This window comes from Thrips palmi, unplaced genomic scaffold (genome assembly GCF_012932325.1).
Source record: "Thrips palmi isolate BJ-2018 unplaced genomic scaffold, TpBJ-2018v1 HiC_scaffold_11, whole genome shotgun sequence".
NCBI lineage: Eukaryota > Metazoa > Arthropoda > Insecta > Thysanoptera > Thripidae > Thrips > Thrips palmi.
Genome location: NW_023144622.1, coordinates 8,374,196 through 8,395,850, shown reverse-complemented (window position 1 = coordinate 8,395,850; position 21,655 = coordinate 8,374,196). Strand labels below are relative to the sequence as shown.

The following is a 21,655-nucleotide window of genomic DNA, read 5'->3' as shown; positions in this document are numbered from 1 at the left end:
TAAATCTGTCTCTCGCGCCGGCAGGCGGGATTTTCACCACTGACGGAAGAGCTTCGGTCGCTCTCAGAACCGCATCTTGACCTCTACCACAACGGCAGTGTCGCGGGGAGCACTAACAGGTAAAAAGGCTAACTACTAACTGATCGATTGAAACGAACTAAACTCCGCAGAGGCTGAGAAATTTCTTACTGTAAGCCAGTGCTTGTAAGCGTGCGCACAGTGGTTGTTGAGAATCGAACGAACTTTGACCTGGCTAAATGCTAAGCCGAGCTATGAAGCGGAACTTTTCTGTGAAAGTAAACCATCGTAGCAATAATTCCAGTGTGCTAAGCTTACACTCTCGACATCCTCTGACCTTCATTTCCGTGTTTTGACAGCAGTGAGCGCGCGAGCCGCCCCCGGGCGACGCACTGGAGCCGTCGGACGCCCGAGGAGCTGGCCCGACTAGCGCGACTCCGCAGCTCGTCCCGCTCCCCCGTGGCCCACTACGAACCGCCAGGGTCCCGTCCAGGATCCCGCGCGGGGCGCGTCCGTCGGTGGGCACCGGCTACGGCCACTCGTACTCGCTGCCGAGGCCCTTCGACACCACGCCGACGGGGTCCGGGCGGCCGCCGCAACCCGCGCAGCAGCCGCAGCAGGGCTGGGTGGCCGTCGGCGCCAGGTTCGAGCGCGCGCGGCCTCCGCCCCCGCAGGGCCCGCAGCACAACGGCGGCATCAAGTTCGAGAGGTCCAGGACGCCGTCGCAGAGCGGCGCCACGTACCACCGCGGCAGGAGCAGGAGCCGGGCCTCCGGCTGCACCTGCAACAGTGGGTGGGTGAGGACGTTAAAACGTCCTAAATAGAGATAGGAAACACGAATAAGTCCTCACTGCAAGAAAAAGTGTGGATAGTACAACAATAGTACAACAAAAACTGTGCAATAAAAGTACAACAGGGATTGTAGAAAGTACAACGAGAATTGTACAAACCACAACGAGCCCTGGACTGCACAGACACTACACGTCATGCCGTTCCATTGTACTTTGTACAACAATTGTTGTACTTGAAAAGTACACTAAATTCCTGATAAAAAATTTGCCAGAAATTTGTGTACTTTTGTTGTGGTTATTTCCTGCAGTGCTGCACTTCTCAAAACCTGACGCGAATAGAAAATTAACACTGAATACCCCGTTCTCAAGAGTGTGCTCAGTTCACACTTCGAAGAATCAATCGTGTGCTTTTATAAGCACGCACTTTCATATGTAAGCTAGGCTAGGCCTGCACACTGCACGCTATTGCACTTGACCGAGGAAACACCTCTCGGCGTGAACTCAGTAAGAATACGCCCGCGTAGAAGCGCCTATTTCAACTTCAACTCAATGCGCGTTTCAAAGTATCCACTGAAAAACGTCCCTCTGCATGGAATAACATCTGGTAAGAGGCCAAAAGGTTCTTTACAAAACTGAGAGTACTGTACAGTCAAACTCCTCGTTTTGTCCCTCTTCTGGGTCCTTCGTTTTGTCCCAGAGTCATCCCCACCACCGTGGCCCGGGTCGCGTCCCGCCGGCCGATGCCTGCCGTCGCTGGCCGGCCAAGGTAGGGATTACGGCGGCCTAATCCGCATCGGCCAGCCGGGCTCGGTCCTTCGTTTTGTCCAAAGCAACTCCCGGGTGGAGGGACAAAACGAGGAGTTTGACTGTACGTAGTTACTCGTCACCATCCTATTTCACTAATCAAAAGCCCTTTTTCTGGGAACAAGAACAAAGTTTTCTAGGTGTGATCAGTCAAGTACACACCTTGAAGTAAGGGCGTGCCAACAAGAACGCGTTTCAAAATGTGTACTATCGAGGATTTAATCCCGTGTCCAAAACAAAGCTAGAGATCCGTTGACACCACGTGCAAGAGAAAAGAACGTCACTATCGACCTCATGGACATCCGTCATTTCTCGCTGATCTCACCACGCCCACCTCGCCTACGCACGTCACAGTAAAAAGTCCTTTGATCGGGCGAAAATATAGCAGACTGAGATAAGGCCGAAAGGCAAGAACCCCGTCGGCCGAGGACCCAGACACGTCATAGCTGATGTTCAGTATCGCACATCGCGCGGCCCGAGCGGAAACGTATAAAGGCAAGCTTGTTGCACACTCCACACTCTGCTGCTGCTCTGGCAACGCACTGCTTCGTCGCGGAGACCCATTCCCTGTCGGTGAGTGAGAGAGAGAGAGCGCTTGTAGACTGCAGGTGCACTAGAAAGGAACGTTGTCAATGACAAAATTATTGATGCACGATCATTCCATCATAAATTGATGCCTTCACCAAAAATTGGTGATGTATGAGAGTCAGACAACATTCTCAACCAGGTGTGATATCAAAGTTATCATCAGCTAGGTGTGCCACCATTATTTGTTCAGTAGGAGTGATGATGAATTACTGGAAGATGTCACTTAAAATGCTTGATGTCAACTATTCGGAGTCACAACATTATCGTCTTCGACGAGGTCTGACGACATTATTGTCAACAACTAGGCGTGACAACATCATCGACTTTATAGTGACATCATTTCGGTCGAGAACTATTTGTGAAAACATTTACAACCAAGACGTAGACAGTTATTAATACCTACTACCAAGGCTACCAATACCTACTACCAATACTACCAAGACGTAGACAGTTATTAATACCTACCAATGCAACTTCTCTAAAGCAAGCCCTGATATAAACTAAGATATAAGCTTGATGCTGGCAATCCTTTAGACGCTTTAGGCGGCCCGTGCTTGATCCGGACCGTACCTAAATAACCAAACAAGTAAGCATTCTCTTTGGCGATTTTTTTCGGCATTGCTTGGAATCGGCCAAACGTGTCTATTGCCGGCGTTACTATCGGGCGGCAAGGAAAGTGTCTACAGTGCCTCAGCCAGGTGTCTCGAGTACCGCTCACTTATCGGCCGTTCCGCTTCAAGGTCCCTCGCTGGCCGTGACTGGGACAGTTAGTTCGGGACACGTCCAAATCCCCTGGAATGGCGCTGTTTCGAGAGACCGGGGTTGTGACGACACCGCGACAACGCCCGTCCCCACCGCCCTCCCTCCCCTCTATTCCCTGGCAGAACAGGACATTCAGTGAAACTTACTGGCTATCTTATCGGCACATCCTCTTTGTATAAATGGCTGCCAGTGCCATGGGCTGCAACACACCGAGGATCAAAGCAGCCAAATCACTGATTGGCAGTTTCCTGCTCGGTTGACAGGTGGCAGCATCAGCGCCCCATTCCGTCCAGGACCATGTCGGTTGAATCGTGCCTGCACTGGGAGTGGGAGGACAGCAGACCCCCATCCCCGCAACACAGGTGAGGAACAAAGAGCTCCAGGTTTTTTGGGGAGTACTGTTGGCCGATAATTTTGCCAATTATGTGACATCAGACTTAATTTGGACTTTGTTTTGACTTGTCCTGTTCCTTGGGTGCTACATTTTATTGATTTAAATAGTTTTCTTGAGTTGTGTGGTTTTCATGATGTCCATGGAAGAACGTGATTGCCTGCGGCTGCGTTCAGGAGCACTTTCTTCACCTCACTGTTGGTCTCAAGTGCTAATAACTTTTTTCAGATACAAATCGGAGTTTCATCTGCAGCCCCGCTGCGTCCCAACCGGCTACGGAAGCACTGTCCTTCGTAGGAAGGACTCAACGTGGAGGAGGTTCGTCGAGGAAGTCCGATTCGAGGTCAGTGGTGTTTTAGATTTGTACTTGTACTGGTCAAAAGTGGTCGTGGGTAAGAACTAACAAGCCCAGTCCACAGTTCAGGAGAGATTCTCATTGCTCATGTTTCACATTTGAAAAACTGTTTTGCAGAAATGTCTGGTTCCGGACCATTCACCAAAGCCGCCAAGAGCGTGCTCCCCACCGCCAACGCCGACTGTACCCACAACACCCACTGCAGCACCCACTGCAGCAGCAACTGCAGCACCGGCCCCAGGCCCGCCGCCAGCGCCGCCACGCCGCTACCGGTCCGAGCTCGAAGTGTGGATCTCGGGCGGCCCTCGCCTGGCGGGCAGGCAGCCCAACGCACACGCCGTGGAGGCGTCTGCCTAGCTCGCGGGCGCAGCATTCGCCCCTGGCGGGCACGATCTTGGCGACGAGCTCCGCGAGCGCGCGATCCGCTATTTTACAGTGGCTATCAGGTCGCGTGCGTGACTAGTTCCGAGCACAGTGACTTATGCGAGGGAAAGAAGCCATCGCACCGCAGCCTCCCTGTCTCTCTCGCACTCACGGGGCGTCCCGCTGGCGTGCGAGAGAGACACGCCGGCGAAACGCGGTCCAGAATCGGTCTGCTGGAGCGTCAAAACAGAACGGTGTTTTGGCGCGGGAGGCCACAGACCGCGGGGCGATATGTTAGTAAATACAACAAGGGGTGTCCGGTGGGCTTTCTTCGGGCGCCTCGCGTCCGGGGCGTCCGGGTGGCCGGGGCAATGGTCCGTGATGGCCGATAGCCTCACACACATCTTGGCACGGCGCCGCGACCTAACCTTTCCGTCCTCTGTCCTTTCATTATTTCTGCTACATTTCTACCACGAGTGTGGAGCCGAGCCGAGCAGGGAACGCCCACGACGGCCCCGGGACCGGCGACTGAAACCTCCAACTCCAGTGACGATTGATTCAGTAGGATGTTTAGCAAAACTGTTCGAAGCAAAATACATGACATGCTTGATTTTCAAATAGAGTTCTATTCCTTCACCCACGCCCACTTGAAAGTACGTACGCCTGTCTCGTGTCAAATGTGGCAGTCATTTCGTCGAACAGCCAACGTTTTTGTCGAAAAGGACCCACAACAAACAGCAGCAGCACAAAACAGCAACAGTGGATGGATGCGGAGCTGAATCTATTTACCCACCCGCACACGCACGCACTCACTTTTTGCTTCCAGTTTTTCAAAGCTGACGCTCTGCACGCCACCAACCCGCTCAAACAGACCCTGGGGCTCGGCTGATACAATTTTGGCGCCTCGTGGCGGAAGCAAACTGATTCGTCCATCCCCAAAAAAGCAACGAACAAAAAACAAAACGCAAAACAAAAATGTGGGAATGAGGGCGGGATCGCGGCGGGGACCATTCATGCCGCAGTCTCGCCGCGACGCGCCTCGCAGCGCCACGCGACGGCGTCCTTACCGACTTTACGAGGCCACGGCTTCATCTCGGACACGCCATAAGAGCGCCGTAAAAACGGAAAGCGTTGCAACGGCCGGAATAACCGCACCGCGTCCCATCGCGCCGCCGAGTGACATAAGTAAAGCGCGACAGTCTCATCCCGGGGGGACTGTTTGTAAGCCGCGAGACGGACGACACACAGTGGGCCAGAAGACCGGGTGGAGGCGGCCAAAACTCTAGACGCGTTTTGAGCTCCAGAGTCGCTAAAAACGCCTCGAACCGAACGTGTGACCCCCACCAATGGATTCCTCGTTCGGAGAGCAATCCATCGGTGGGGTCACAAGTTCGGTTCGAGTCCCATTTAGCAACTCTGGAGCTCAAAACGCTTCTAGAGTTTTGGCCGCCTCCACCGGTCTTCTGGCCCACTGTGCGACGCGGAGGCAAAAAGTTACAGAGAAATCTGTTCACAACTTATGATGATTCTTCGTACCGAGCATTCAAAATTTTCCCCAGCTTTCTTGTCAATATTCTCCGTAAGACTCAGAGTCTTCTCCGTGCACCTCATTGGTTGGTGTGCAACGGGCATGCGGAAAATACTGTAAGTCCTCCGAAGAATATTGATGAAAGGCTACGGAAAATGTTGCCACAGTGGGCCCTCTATAGTGCCAACTTGACAAAGTGAAATTCTAACGTTACAGTATGACTTAAATATACGCGTATCTCGTGAACGTTGAGCGGTAGGAATGTTTTCCATAAGACATTCAGGTTGGGAAACCAAATTTACAGAGTAATTGATCCAACACGTGTCGTTGATAACGATGACCGTTTAAGAGGTAAAGGCGTTTAAAGACGGGACGTTTTTGGGGGGAATTTTGTTCTATTTGCGATGTAAGGCCTTAGTTTTACCCGATTCTACCGATTCTTCACCAACTTCGCGATATTTACAGACGGTCCCCTGCAAGGTTGGCAGCACTGCCGATGTTGCGCTGGGCCCTTGATTGTTCTGGGAACGTCTCGACAGCTCCAGTTCGGCGGCGCCGTGGCGTGGCTGGGGCCATCTCGCCGCGCAGACAAACAAATGACCCACGACGGACGTCGTCGAGTACTTCGGGAAGCACTTCTGCTTCTGCTTCTTCTTCTTCTTCTTCTTCTTCTTCTTCTTCTTCTTCTTCTTCTTCTTCTTCTTCTTCTTCTTCTTCGAAGTCTTCGTGGTCATCTTGGTCGTCGGTCCTCTCCACGTCGTCGTCCTTTTCCTTCTCATCATGCACCTCCTCCTCTTCTTCCTCCTCATCCTTCTCTTTCTCGTCCTTTTCCTCCTCCTCCTTCTCCTCCTTTTCTTCCTCTTCCTCCTCCTCCTCTATCTTCTAGTGCCACACCGCTGCAAAATTCAAGCCCTCCTCGCACGTGATTTGCATGCGTCGCCTCGTCCCCTCCGTTTTCTTTGCCATCATTCCCCCCCCTCTTGGTTTTTGCCACGTGCGCGTCGCAAATGACGGCAACGGGAAAAGTGACGGTGGCGTGACGACGTCTATGACGTCACTCGCTCCGACACGTGGGTGTGCGTATGGGCAGTCTACGCAGGCCACGGGGCGCCGGGAGGGTAGGCAACCCACCGGTCTTCCCACCCTTCGGCCTGTGAAGTCTTGAACTTGAACTCGAGAGGCTAGTCCGCAGTCCTGGTACAGTGTGGCTAATCGTGGGACAGTAGGAGACATTTCGAGCGCACTACCTTCAGGTTGACTGCAAATCCAAACGCTTTGAGTACACGGCGTCGTAAGGCGCCGGGTGGGTAGGCAACCCATCCACCTCGCCACCCTACAGTCGTCGGCAGATTACAGTGAGCCCAGCAAATCGCGGCACAGACTGTGCACACTTTCCTCACGTTGACAGCAAGTCCAAACGCTTCATAGCATCGATTGAGGCAGCTTTCGCATCGCAAGAGAACTACAATGCCCTCCCTCATGCATTAGCAAAAGGCATTTTTGGGGACGCACTGCACGTGCTATGGCATTGATCGCATGGTGAACTCCCAGCCTCACGGTGAAGGGTTCTCAGTAACTCATAGTCCGTTTAGCAACAACAAATTTCTCACAATAATCATGCTAGTATCGCCCAGTACTGAGAAACAGGTTTAGTACCACCATGACCGCCAACAATAATTCTCTGGTCGAAAAAGTGCGAGGGTGCATGGCGTATGATCGTGGCTCGTCCCCAAGTCCTCCACTGCCAGCTCGAGGACAACGCGTTCCAGACAAGGTAACCCCGGGAAAGTGGGTGGGAACGCGACGAGCAGCGCTGCAGCGTCGCCACTTCTTCCGTCGCACCACTGGTATTCCGAGAGACATTTTCGTCCTTGTTTTCGTCGGTCTGTCTCTCACGCACCCTTCGGGCGTCCCGTCCGTAGATGCAAGAGAGACAGAGCGACGAGAACGACTCTCGGCATCAGTGTACCGGGCCGCCTAAGGTAGGGACCCACGAACATTCATCGAGTATGCAATTTGAAAACAACATCGGATTTTATGCGAAGTTACAGTTGTTGCGGTACACTGTAAATGTCTTACGGTGAAAGGCTGCACCGACACATTATGGTGGAGATTTTCTCCATAGTACCAACGAAATTCGTCAAAATATCAGTAAGGTACTGTGAATTCTCAATGGTATGTTACGAAGTCAGCTGCACCACCATAATATGGAACATTTTCACCATAATATGGAGAATCTTCGCTGTACACACTAAATGCTATGTACAATTTTGTACGAGACATCGCAGTTTTTTGTGCACACGAAATTTTCGTACAATTTTCATTTGAAAAACTGCACAATTTTCGCCATTTTCGTACAATATGGTACGAAATTTTGTACAAATTTGTACGAAAAGTTCGTGTGCACAAAAAACTGTGATGTCTCGTACAAAATTTGTACAAAAACATTTAGTGTGTGCAACATTTAGCGTGTATGTGCTGCACGGACACTGCAGAACGGCGCCGACGGCGGCGTTCGAATTTCTCATACGTGTCCGCGAGTGCACCGGTTACTGTTTCGTGGTTCCGTGAAGTTGATTGGAATTCCCCGAAGGCGAGTGGCGGCGTCCGTTCGGCGGCGCCGCGGCCCTTTCGGAAGCAGTCCTGCGCCACGAGAACCGCCGCGCCGCGCCAAGAGGACTGGGCGTCCTTTTCGTCGCTCTGTCTCTCTCGCACTCATGGGGCGTCCCGTAAGTGTGCGAGAGAGACAGAGCGACGAAAAGGACTCTCGGTCCTTGTTGTGCTCGCCGCGTCCCGCCAAAACGAAGCGACGCCATTCTTGTAGCGTTGCGGACAAACAGTGAGCAGGCTGCTTCCCGGCAGTGTCGCTCCGTCTCTGTCGCACCCGTGGGGCTTCCCTGAAGGTGTGAGAGAGACAGAGAGTGACTCTGTACGGAAGCGGCCCGCAAGACTGACGCACCTCGGCAGGTCGGGTCTGTAATGCGACTTCGCGGGTTAATGATTCGCGCCCGGAAGAAATGGCGAGCTATTTCGGCCGAGGCGCGGCAACACTCGGCAAACTAATTCCGAGCGTCTTTGTCGCTCTGTCTCTCTCGCACCAGAATGGGACTCGCCGCGAGTGCGAGAGAGACAGCGCGACGAAAACGACTCTCGGATTGAGTCCGCTGGCCCGCTTTTCGCTTCTTGCGTGTTGGCGTGCTGACTGACAGTGACGCGGATTGACATTGAACCCGCGGTGTCGCGGTGTTGTGATTGCAGCGCACTTATAGTGTGCGCTCCGCTGCCGGCCTGCCGGTGTCACAGTGCGAAGAAGCTCGAGGAATCGCCGCAGAGATAAGCAAGCCCGCCTGACTCACGCAACACGCGTGCGTGCCACGCGACGCACAGTGCCAGAAGACCGCGGTGGAGGAGGAGGTCGAACTCCGGAACGCGTTTTGAGCTCCAGTCCAGAGTCGCTAAATGGGACTCGAACACTCTTAAAAGCCTACGAAGCATTTGCTTCATAACTGCAAAGAAAATGAAGGCATTGCAGAATTGCTTCGTACACTGTGGCTAAAAGCTACGGAAAATACTTTAAACAGCTTGTGGTAATTCTCCGTAGCCCCCTTGTCAGTATTCTCCGTAGGCTCTTACAGTATTTTCCGTAGGACCGCACAGTATTCTCTGTAGGACCTTACAGTGATCTCCGTAGGACTATACAGTCTTCCATGCCCTATGGAGAAGACTGTGCGGACTTACAGAGAATACTGTGCGGCCCTACGGAGAATACTGTAAGAGCCTACGGAGAATCTTGATAAGAGGGCTACGGAGAATCCTGGCAAAAAAATTAACAGAATTTTCCGTACCTTTTTGCCACAGTGTATTACGAAGAAATGCTTCGTATTACGAAGGATTTTGCTTCATAATACGAAACATTTCTTTGTAGATTTTACAATGCCTTCATTTTCTTCGTATTACGAAGCGACTCTTCGCAGACTTTTAACTGTGAACCGAACGTGTGACCCCACTATTGGATTGCTCTCCGAACGAGGAATCCATTGGTGGGATCATACGTTGGGTTCGAGTCCTATTTAGCAAACGCGTCTAGAGTTTTGGGCGCCGGTCTTCGGACCACTGTGTCACGGCTACGTGAAAATTTTGATTTAAATCCACCGCGCCAAGAGTTGCGGGTGCTACTCGGTCGGGGGAAAAGGGGGCTTCTGTTAGTACAGTGTTGCGACAAGGCATCGCCTGAGGCGTCTACCACACCCTCCTCAAACGCGCGGACCGCAGAGCGTACTCTACATACAGTATCTGGGCTTTGACCCGCGGTGCGGTGCGCGTCGTCATAATGAATGCCAAAATTTAAAAGCCGAGTTTGCCGCGCCGGCCGTGGTGGTCTTCCCTCTCCCAGCGCCAGGCTCGGCACTGTACTATCGTGTCGCGCCTCCCCGGCGGTGGTGTGTGGTGTGTGTGTGTGTGTGTGTGTGTGTGTGTGTGTGTGTGTGTGGTGTGTGTTTTCCCCGAGTTGAGGGGAAAAATCTAGTGGTACCGCAGCGTAAGCGCATTTTTTGAAGCGTACTACTAGCTTACGCCAATATTTCGTAGCATGCAGGTTCAAAGAGCAGCCCCGACACTTTTGCCTCAGTGTGCTTCGAGGGAGAGAGCCAACGTTTTCAGGTAAGCATCAGAATCGAATCACCTTCCGCCTACTTGGAGGCGGGTTGTAAGACAAGTTGCCTATCTAACGGGGGCTGACATGAATGAGATGGGTCGCGGCAAACAACACGCCCGCACCATTCCCTCAACCCCCTCTTGCCTATCAGGCACAGAGTGTGGCAGCACTGCATACCTCTAATTTTGCCGCGGGGTTTTTGGCCCACCAGCGGGTCAACCGATCCTCGCGCCGCGGTGGTCACCGGGGAGTTGCGCCCTACATGCGGTTGACGCCACCGCCTTCTGGAACGCGGTGCACCGCGGTGCTTCCCCCTCCCCCCTCCCCAGGTATGCCGCGCCGTCGACGTCCACCTGTTGCATGGCGGGCCGGGCGGTTCGGCGGGCCTTTGCGCCAAACGACGTGTCCAACGTCTGCCTCGCGGAGTGGCCGCGGCGAGCGCTGCGGGCGCGGGGCGGCGGGTGCGGGGCGGGGTGCGGCAGAAGATCAGGCGGTGCAGCGCGCGCGCCCATTGGTCGGCGTCCGGGGCGCGGGGAGGCGCGGGAAGCGGCGCTCTGGCAGGGAGCCCCCGTGCCGCCGCACCGCGCCAGCCGCGCCGGCCCCAAGAGCTCGAGGACGCCAAGCCGAGCCGGCCGAGGCGAGCAGGGCCAGGACGCCGCCAGCCCGGTCCACCTAGTCGGCCCGCACCCTCCACTGCGCGCGCAGCTCCGCGACAGCGTCGCACGCGGCGGCCGGTACACGCGGAGCATCGCGGGGCGCGTCCTCCTCGACGTCGTGCAGTGCGTCTCCGCGTCCGTGTCAGTCAGTTCGCGCGTGCGTGTGTGTGTGTGTGTTTGTGTCAGTGAGTGACAGGGGGAGTGGCGTGGTGGCGGCGGAGGTATAATGTACCTCAGCTCGCCGTCGGTACGCGGCCTCCCCGCCCTGCCGGCCGTCCTGCTCGTGGCCCTGGTCGGCCTGCTGCAGACCCTGCAGGCGCGCGGCGCCCGCCACCTCGAGGACTTCGAGCAGGGCCTCAGCAACAGCCTGAGCGGGCTGGGCCAAGGGCTGGGCCCCGCGCTGAGCCCCGTCAGGAGCTTCATCGCCACGGACGCACTGGCGGACGGTGAGCGGGAGCGACGGATACACGCCCACGGGATTACCGCCAAGGAGACGACCATCGGTACCGCCGACAAGTGAGTGCAACAACAGCGCATTTCCAATGGGTTTCGAAGCGACTTACGCCCTTTTGACAAACGGGCAACGAAGTCCGGGACACTCTGCAAAATCAAGAGGTGCATGGCATGCTCCACCTGGAAGTCAACCACACCACAAAGCACTCCACCCTGGGGAGGAATTACAAACGTGTTCCACCCTGGACCGTACTTGTCTTGGATGCTCCAGAGCGTCCCGGGGGGACTGCACTTGTGAAGTGCAACTTAGCTCAGTTCAAGACCGCAGGACAACTATTGAACGTCTCGAGCACTCCCCAGGATGCGTGCTTCGAGGTCGACTCCCAGGAGAAGCATGCCAGCCTTGCACTCTCTTCACTTTCTAGAGCATGTTGGCAGCCTAGTCAGCATGGCGCGAACCATTTAGTCACACAGAACATGATCCCCCCTCTGAATCTCGACTCGAAAACACTCGGACCGTGAAGCAGAAACGCAGCAAGGATTCCTCCTGTGGTTGTCTCCGTTGTCGCACACCCGGCTCCGGCCCGAGAGATTGGAATGGAATAAGCCGGGTGTTGAAAGGTCATGAGCCTCCCCTCGAAGCCACCATACAGCGCCGAATCAGCAGTCCCACTTCATCAAATTCCCTCCGGACAAACACCTCACGGTAATAATGGTTCCTGGTTTTCCCAGGAACTCCCTGGAAATCGCCAATGCCTTCACCATCGGCTTCCTGGGAAAACCAGGTTCCGTTTTTACCGTGCTGGCCAAATTTTGACACCACGGAATTGAAGGTGAAATGAACCAATGAACCGATCAGGCCACCGCTTCCCACAACCCTTCGCTCGCTGGGTCAGCAGCGGCCCGTCACCTGAGCGCTACGTGCTGGCTGCCGGGCCGCCAAGCTGCCGGCTAGCTCATATAGGTCAGGCCGGCGGCGCCGAGCGCACAGTGGGCCAGCCAGAAGACCGGTGGGGCGGCCAAACTTCTAGACGCGTTTTGAGCTCCAGAGTCGCTGAACAGGGCTCGAAGCGAACGTGTGACCCCACCAATGGATTTCTCGTTCTGAGAGCCGTCCATTGGTGGGGTCACACGTTCTGTTCGAGTCCCATTTAGCCACTCTGGAGCTCAAAACGCGTCTAGAATTTTGGCCGCCTCACCGGCCTTCTGGCCCACTGTGGAGCGGCCGGCGAGCGCGATGCGCGCAGGGTGCGGTGCCATCCGTGTCGTAAGTGGAAAGTCCGGCAGAAACCTCCAGACGCGAGGCGACCGCACATGAATGACGGGGTGGCTGAATGAGCACGACGAGCATGGCCCTGCATGGCACTGCATGGCCCAGTGGTGGAACGGAAGGTCACGGCTGCAGCCCCCGCGGCCCGAGTCCGTCTCTCTGTCTCTCTCGCACCCCTCCGGCGCCCCGCGGCCCCCACGAGTGCGAGGGAGACGGAGAGACGCCACTCGGCGGCAGCCCACTGCCACCTGCCGCCCTCTCTGCAGATTGCTTTTCGTAACGCGATTACCCGCGGAAGCGACGTGGAGGCCGTCGGGGCGACCCCGACCCGCCCCAATATCCCGGCAGCACAGCCCAGCGCGGCCCAGCCACCCCCGTGACAATTAGTGGCAATGCCTCGGTCTCGCCGGGCAGGTGGCTGAGGCACTGCAAGGCAAGATCGGGGCGACCCCGACCACGGCCGCTGCCAAGGCACCGCGCTGTGGACTGATCCCCAGATTCCGAGGGTGGTTTCCGTCGCTCTGTCTCTCTCGCACTCATGGGGCGTCCCGAGATGGTGCGAGAGAGACAGAGCAGCAGCAGGACTCTCTCGGAATCAGTCTACCGCACTGCCGCAAGGGACTGCCCCTGCCGTGACGGACTGTCTCGCTGTCGCGCTGCATGCCAGGGTTGGGGTTGGAGTGGACGGGGCGAGCACACTAGAAGTCCCCTTGTACAGTTCCTGTCCGTGGTCTCTTACAAATTTTTCGCCAGTGCACTTGGCGTAAAAGAAAGATCGCGTCCTAGACCCCGCGGCTAAATCGGCGGTGTGAACACGGCGGCGGCGCTAGGACGCGACGCACTGCGAGTCATGTACCCGTGTTCCATGACGCTGCCGCCACGCTATCGTTGATGTGGTCCAGCATGGTGGCAAGGCACGCCACGCCACAACGTTGTCGTTTTATTTTTAGCGGCAATGCGTGCTGGGCCAGTCAAACTGGACGGAGGCCTCGCCGCCCAGCAGGCCGCGTCCGAACCGTGCATTCGTCGCTCCGTCTCTCTCTCACGCTCCACGGAGTCCTGGAGGCACCGAAAGCGTTTTTCGGAGTCGGACCGCCGCCGCCCGGATCGACCCGACCGGCTTTCGGAAAATGATTTCGTCTGGGCGAGTGAAGCCGGGCCGCCGAAGCCAGTCCAAATCACTCATGGCCGATGCACGATGCACTTGGCGCGCCGCGCACACTGGTAAAACTAAAGTGTAGTATTACCCTCTGTTTTCAAGCGTAATCAGTTTACGCTTGAAATCAAGCGTAACAGGCTCATCCGCCAAGATTCCCCCTACCTAAATGCATGGGGGAATTTCCAGAGTATGCCTCATTTCAAGCGTAACGTCTTCAAGCGTAACTTTATGCTTGACTCAAGCATAGAGTTACGCTTTTGTTTTACCAGTGCAGAGATCGGCGGCCTGCTTACACAATTAGCCCCGGCCCGGTTACACTTTCCGACGTTCATTTCGATGCCGATTGCATTTTTGATGCATTGGAAACGGACCCACAATCAAACCGAGCGGTAGTTGTCATCGAACTCCCGCCGCGCCCCGGCTGGGGAAAGGTCGAGTTCCTTTCTAGCCGGCCCGTCCGTCCTGTCGAAAGTGACAGACACCCCGGCAGCCAAGTCCGATTCCGGGACCTCGTCGCGCTGTCTCTCTCGCACCCCTGGACGGGACGCCCCAAGAGTGCGAGAGAGACAGACGGTGTGACGGCGTGCATGACGGCGCGACTTTCCTCCTCGCGAATTTGAAACCGGTTCCCGTTGGCGCGCCGAGCGCTTCGCCTAGCATGGCTTCGCAAAGTTCCGCAACGTTCCTAAGTCCGCAACCAGCCCGGCGCCTCCCGCTGCGGCGCCACTGCCGGAACGGTGGGCCCAGTCGTGAAAAAAAAACAACAACAACAAAACACAAATTTTAAATTTTGAACTTTTTTTAAAATTTTTCCCGCTGCGGCTTTATAGCCGGAAATGTGGACCAAGTCTTGGAAAAAATAATACAAATCTCAATTTTTTAAATTCTTTTATGCTTAACTTTAAAATCTTGTAATTTCTTCAGTTATGCCTTTTAACTGTACAACTTTTTAAAAACTCTACGTTATCTGAATATTTTTTTTTAAATGACCTAAAAATGTTTGGCGTGGTTGCTGATTGGTTGCAGGCTGATTGGTTGCCTTGAAAGAAGGCCATAAGAGTGAGTTAACCTTTTCCGAGCACACTTTTCCCATTTCCAGAGTGCGGGCGCCTCGAATGTTAATGAGCTGCACATCGATACGCGTGCGTTGCGCGTTGCCACAGTCGACTCTAAGTTTTTTGATTTATTTTCCCCAATAAGGAACGTGGTGTGCTAAGTCAGTTCGATGTTGCCAGCCTGGAAGCCTGGTCATCCCTCTGGCGTGCTTCTGGCGTGAGCAGGGACCATCGACGCGGGAGCCACCTGTCTTAAATTTGCCACCCGATAGCATTGCGATGGGAGCGTGTCAGAGGTGGCACCCGTCCACCGTAAACTCGACGCGTGGCCGTGGGACGCGAAGCGAAACCGCGGAATGCAAGCCCCAGTACTAATTCGGAATCTTGATGAAAAAGAGTAACTTTTTTTCAAGGTGTACCAAAAACAACACAACACCTATAAACATGTCCAACAAATCTAATTGACAAAGTCGTTCCTATCAGTCAAAATCTAAATTTTAAGGCAAACTAATTTGTGAAATTTGCATCCGAATACAATTAGAAATCCCAGAAATCCCTAGCGCACAAAACATCCTTTGTGGACTACAAAACTCCCTCAAAACCTCCCCCTTGCGCATTTTGGTGTAATTATCCCACCTACCTTCAGGAATCATTTCTGCCTCGGAGCTTTTTCCAACTTCGGATCAATTTGCATCAATTCCCGTTCCGCAAAGCACGCACTGGAGTCGCCGACTCGCCGCCTCGTTGCGAAAATTGAACAAAATGCATCCACCTCGTTTGGCTTGATAACGATCCAAAGGTAACGGCAATCTCTGTCGCTAATCTCGCCAATGGCGTGGTAATCGCCAATCGCCTTACGCAACCACCCTGTCGTGCATCGCCTGATGCACTTTTTTGTTTTTTGAGAAAAATAATTTACATTCCTGATCTGGCAGACTGTCACCGAGCATGATTGATCCATTGGAAAGGTTTATCGAGTGGCGGTCCCCGAATTTGTACTAGCACGCGCCACACGGGTCCAATATCTAATCTCGTCCACGTCGTGCGCCTTCAGTGCAAGATGCACTGCAAGTGCATTTGTACGCGCAGTGGAGCCGGATATTACTTTTCCAAGAAACGAGTCTCTATCATCCAAACTCTTAGAAGTACCTAAAAAAATTAACTTCCAGTATCTTTCTGGGAATTAATGTGACTTTTTCAAAGTGTCACCAATTTTGTTTTCAAAATGAATAACAAATTAATTTAACTTCTCAACTTCTTTCGTGACGATATAATAATGACAATTTTCAGAACTTACTTCAAAATTTTACATTTTACTTACAGATTTAAACGGCCTTCTCTTCGGAGACGGTTGTGTCCTCGTGCAATTTCACCAAATTGTCCACCTTCACTGTGCGAAATAGTACCTCTGATGTTCCGCTCGTAATTGGTCGCACGAAAAAATGTAATCGCACACGATGCGACGCGTGTTAGAGGTGGTGCGGTGAGTTTGAGGCGGCGTGGCGGCCTGTTCTCAGCATGACTAGACGAAATGCGAAAAACTCGCGACGACGCCATGCGCCATGCGGTCTGCGGCGGCCAACGGCCTGCCTCTCGTTGTACAGCCAGTTGCAGAACGACCTGGGACTCCGGCTGCTGTTTTTCGGTCCAGTGTCTTAACCATTTCATTTTAAGGGGGACAGTGAGCGGGCCGATGGCAAGACCCTGTTGAAGGTACCATCGGCTCGCTCACTGTAGCGTTCTGAATGGAACAGGAGCCGAAAATCCCGCGACGAGTGTCGGACACTTTTGCAACTGGCGGTACTCCTACTATCCCGCGACAAACCGCGCGGCCGCTACTACTACTGCACGCGACTGCACGTGTGGAGTGCCGATGACCTCATCGTGTTTTCGCGCGTGCTCTGCCTCGCGGCTCGGCTTGCCGTGTCGGCGAAAACTCCTGCGATCGCGTCACCGTGCACGGCCGTGGCGCGCCTCGGCTTCGGGGATGCGGTTCCAAACATGCCGATAGTGCTGCCTGCCTGGAAAGCATGGAAAGGCAGAGCATCCGAGCCCAGCCGGCCAATGGCGGGCCGCCTCGCCGCTCACACCACCTCGCGCACGCGTGCACGCGGCCGCAGCAAGCCACGCGCAGCCGTGACCGTGGCCACGGAGCTGCGGCCCCACAATATGGAGCGCCGACCCGCGGTGACTGGCACTTGTGATGAGTGTGATGAACACGTCCATGGCGCTGGAAATGGTCATGGTGGTGACATGCTGACGTGATGGTGGAATTGGTTTCGGTTTCATGGTCATGATGGTCATTGGTGACATGTTCATGATGGTGAAAACAGTCATGATGGTCATTGGTGACATGTTCATGATGGTGAAAACAGTCATGATGGTCATTGGTGACATGTTCATGATGGTGAAAACAGTCATGATGGCGAAATGGTTATGATGGTGAAAATGGTCAAGGTAGTGACATGTCGTGACATGTTCATGATGGTGACATAGACGTGATGGTGAAAATAGTACTAAAGATGGTGAAATAGTCAAGATTGGTCAAAAAATGTCATGCTGCTGATAGTAAAAATCGTCGCGTTTAGGTGAAGATGATCTTTGCGGTGAAAATATTGGGTTCATGATGTTTTATTTGATGAAAGAGCATGGTGAGAGTGTGGAAAATCGATCAGTGATGGTTAACGTGGGGCCTCGGCTTCGGGATGCGGTTCCAAACATGGATAGTGCTCCTCCGAAAGCATGGAAAGGCAAGATCCGAGCCAGCCGGCCAATGGCGGCGCCTTCGCCGCTCAAAATCGCGCACGCGTGCACGCCCGCGAAGCACGCGAGCCGTGACCGTGGCCCGGAGCTGCGGCCCACAAAATGGACGCCGCCCGCGGTACTGGCATTTGTGATGGGGTTGATGACACGTTCACTGGCGCTGGGAATGGTTGGTGGGACAATGCTGACGTGATGGTGAAAATGTTTCGGTTACATGGTATGAGGGTAAGTTGATGTTAGATGGTGAAAACAGTCCTATGGTCATTGGTGACATTTTTGCTCAATTATGTGACATGATTGGTGAAACAGTCATGATGGTATTTGACATGTTCATGATGGTGAGCATGATGGTCATTGTTAAAAAATGTTCATGATGGTGAAAAAGTCAAGGCGAACTTTATGATAAAATGGAAAGTAGTGCGCAAGACAGATTTTTGAATAGTTACAGTGATGGGAAAATGGTCTAAAATGGGAAATAGTCAAGAGGCAAAAAATGTCAGTGCTAATGTAAAATTTTTAGTTAAGATATCTTTGTGGTGAAAATATTGGGTTCATGATTTTATAAAGTTTGAAAATAAAAGTAGACATGGTGACGAGATGATGAAAGATCATCAAGATGATGGTTAAAAGATGATTAAAAATCACGATCAAAAACGATGATCAAAATTTCACGTCAGTGATCCTGTTGTCACAATGATAATGGTACGCGAGTAACCGCACACCACAGCGACCGCCAACAGCGACCATGACGCCGATAAAGACCCGAAGACGACATAATGACCATACAGAAACGACCGCAGCCAGCGCACCAACAGTGGGGTTGACCCCGCCTCGCTGGAGGCTGGGGCAGGTGTCTCTCTCGCACTCATGGGGCGTCCCGTGTTGGTGCGAGAGAGACAGAGCGACGGGACCTCCCCCTCGGAATCAGCCTCCTGGAGGCCCCCAGGCTGGAGTCTTCGGACCCTCGGCTGGAGCGGGCCTGGAGCCCGGAGCACGGCCTGCGGGCTGTGCGGCCCGTTTTGCAGAAATAACCGCCAGACTGCCGGGCAGACGGCAGACGGGTCGGGGAAGGTGAGAGGGGAATGGGAGAGGGGCGGGTGAGAGGGGCAGGGGAGAGGGGCAGGGGCCGCCGAGCCGGGACGTGGAAGTGAGTCAGTAGGCTGCGGTAAGGCCACGTAATATCGAGTCGACAGAACAGACGCACTGCTGCGACGTGGCTGAGGAGGCTGACCACTGTGCGGCCACTTCAGACTCATTCCATTTTCGTCGCTGCCTCTCTCGCACTCACGTGGCGTCCCGTGTGGGTGCGAGAGAGACAGAGCGACGAAAGCGACCCTCGGAGTCAGCCCAGGGCTGCCCTCCCTGGCGCGGCGCCACGTTGGCACGGCCTCAGTCACGCCAGGTGCGATAGGGCGGGACTAAACAGCCCTTATCAACCTGCTGTGCTATCATTGTTGCGAAAGGTACAGCCTCGGCCATACTCGCTCAAATGACTTTTCAGACCCATCTGTCAAAGTTCTCAACTCGCATCGGACACAACATCCTATCTGGGTTCCCATCTGACGCCCGCAGCGTCGAACCACCGGCGGTTTCCTGATAGTCCACCCCGATTTTTCCAATCATTATTGTCGAACATTTCGTTGAAACCCTTTGAGGGACTCCGTGCCGCCCTTCGTGTCGACGATGCCCTATCGTGAGGCGCCAAAAGGGCCTGTAATTATGCTGGGCCGACGGGCGGGGCGGGCGCCAGGATGCAACTGATTTCTAAATTAGTTGGGTCAATTCACGAGACAGGCAGGCCTTTCCAAATAGCGCTGATTGAAAAAAAAGCTGGTCTCTTGTTTTCCTTATCACTTCCGCAATCGTAGCTAGATTTTTTTAAAAAAATTGAGTACTTTTTTGTCCCGACGTCTGCCCCAGTTTTGCGCTTAAATCTGCCTTAGTTTTGCGCTGAAAAAAGATTCACGGTAGATTCTCACTGCACTTATTTTTTTTTTCGTCATTTCCCTTTTGCCGATTTGCAACTGGTCGCTGCTCGCGTCCCTGCACCGGAAGCGCCGCGGCGTGACATGTGCTGGGATCGATAACCGACCCGCCAATCGCTTTGCGCTTCCGCGTCCACTTACAGCCGCGCTTACACTGACTGGGCCGATTCCGCCCGAGTCGATCCGTCGCTCTGTCTCTGCCGCACTCATGAGGAGCAGGGGCTGCCCCCTGTGGGTGCGAGGGAGACGGAAGGTTCGGAACCGCTCGGCCGGCAGAGTGCGTTTACGGTTTCCGCTTGCGCCGCTATGGACGTCATCCGCGCCAAGTGCACCCCCAAAAAATGGTTTCTTAATTTTTGATTTTCTTGGTTTTTGTAAGAAAAATAATCTTGACACAAGAAAAATTTCCTTTATTCAAGAAAAAAAAAATTGAATTCAGAAAAATTTTCTTGCAAAAACCAAGAAAAGTTAAATTTTTTTGATCCAATAAGTCATTTTTTTTGGGTGTGGACCGCGAAGGAGTTTCCGCGCTGCAAGATCATCAACAACGATTATTTTCTAAAATTATTTCTCCTTGATTATTTCCCTTGCTATAGGACTCGGTGGATGGCGATGCAGGCGACCCTTTTCACTTTCCTGGCCACGTGGATGATCGTCGGGCGGGCTGGCTGGCTCGCCGCTTGCGTGATTGTACGCGCAGATTGCACAAGGCCCGCGCGATTCCGGCCCAAAAACCCGGCCGGTCCCTTTTAGGGCACGCCACGGCACGCCACGGCACAGGGTACACAAACCGCCATGAATTGCAAATCCGATCGGAAATCCTTCGGGTGATCCGCGAGAGCGCAGACGAACGCACATGCGCCACAAAACCGAAGGCGGCTTCCTTTGCGGCTGCCGAACTTGGCGACGTGGCGCTTCACTGTCACTTTCCAGGCCTTGACCTTCCCACAGGCGTGCCACGCCACGGCACGCCACGGCACGCCACGGCCGAGTCAGGTGAGGCGGGCCGACCACATTGCGTGAGACCGGACGAATCGCGAATCCACACACACACACACACACGCGCACACACAGAGAGAGAGAGATATATAGAGAGAGAGAGTTTAGTTTATAACAGGATTTATTGGGGGGTTTTTAAGTTCACAAAGCGGGCCAAAAAGGGGTGTGTGAAAATTTGTCACAAAAAAAAACATGCAGTTTTGATGTCTCTTGAGGTATTTATGGTGCATGATGCAGTGTTTTACAATTTGTTTTTTTTTTTTTTTAAAACAATTAACATTTTTTTTAAATAAAGAAAATAAGATAATTTAATAAAGAAAAAAAAATAAGTAAATAATATGCATTTTTAAGGATACTTCAAAAAGGTTGTCTAAGTCAGACAGTCAGACAAACACACCTCCAACCGCCTACACACACATCATATAAAAACTTTTATGCATTCACACACTCTCCTCGCCAAATCGCGACACATGCATACGGATGCATTTCCAAACACGTGGAGTCGCGGACACCGCCCCCGCAGTCGCGATTTCGGCGCGTGCATTCCCGCGTCACGGGTTCGATCCCCGGCGCCGGAAGCCGCGCCAAGTGTGAATGGCCTTTTCGCTCGTGGCGCGGGCCATCAATGAAAATCGGGCGCCCAGCTGTTTCGGAAGGGGAACGGGGGCAGAGCTGCAGCCTGATGGGGAGGTCTCGTCGGTCTCTCTCTCTCTCTCTCTCTCTCTCTCTCTCTCTCTCTCTCCTCTCTCTCTCTCTCTCTCTCTCTCTCGGAATCAGCCCGCAGGGCAGAGAAGGGCCAGTCCCACAACCGACGCGGCCACGCTCGATGGGACAGCTTGCGCCCGTCTGGTCGGCGGCCGTGGCGACAGCCGCGTCGGATGTACGAGAAGACCTAGTTCTCTGACACTCTGAAAAAAAAAATTCCAATGCTAATCGCATTGCACGGTGTTCCCGTTTCCATAACTGGTTGAAAATCGAGGAAAACATGACAAGACAACCGCAGCCTTTGAGAGCATGCCAAACAATCCAACCTCAGCAACAATGGAGGGGCAGTTTCAATG

At 53.7% G+C, this 21,655-nt stretch overlaps 2 protein-coding genes across 3 annotated transcripts in view; both read left to right on the top strand.

Annotated features, from left to right (window-relative positions):
- The first annotated feature begins 698 nt into the window (after positions 1-698).
- Positions 699-4,690, top strand: LOC117639586 (CASP-like protein 4A1). Its single transcript, XM_034375407.1, has 4 exons — positions 699-811; positions 3,227-3,325; positions 3,583-3,697; positions 3,827-4,690. Exons 2-4 carry the CDS (start codon positions 3,261-3,263, stop codon positions 4,064-4,066), a joined length of 420 nt encoding a protein of 139 aa, XP_034231298.1. The 5' UTR covers positions 699-811; positions 3,227-3,260; the 3' UTR covers positions 4,067-4,690.
- A 6,255-nt stretch (positions 4,691-10,945) lies between these two features.
- LOC117639585 overlaps positions 10,946-21,655 on the top strand; it is a 31,845-nt gene continuing 21,135 nt past the window's right edge. For both annotated transcript variants that reach the window (XM_034375406.1, XM_034375405.1), the window contains exon 1: positions 10,946-11,426. In XM_034375406.1, coding sequence (XP_034231297.1) covers positions 11,137-11,426 — 290 coding nt within the window. In that variant the 5' untranslated portion in view covers positions 10,946-11,136. The remainder of the gene's footprint in view (positions 11,427-21,655) is intronic.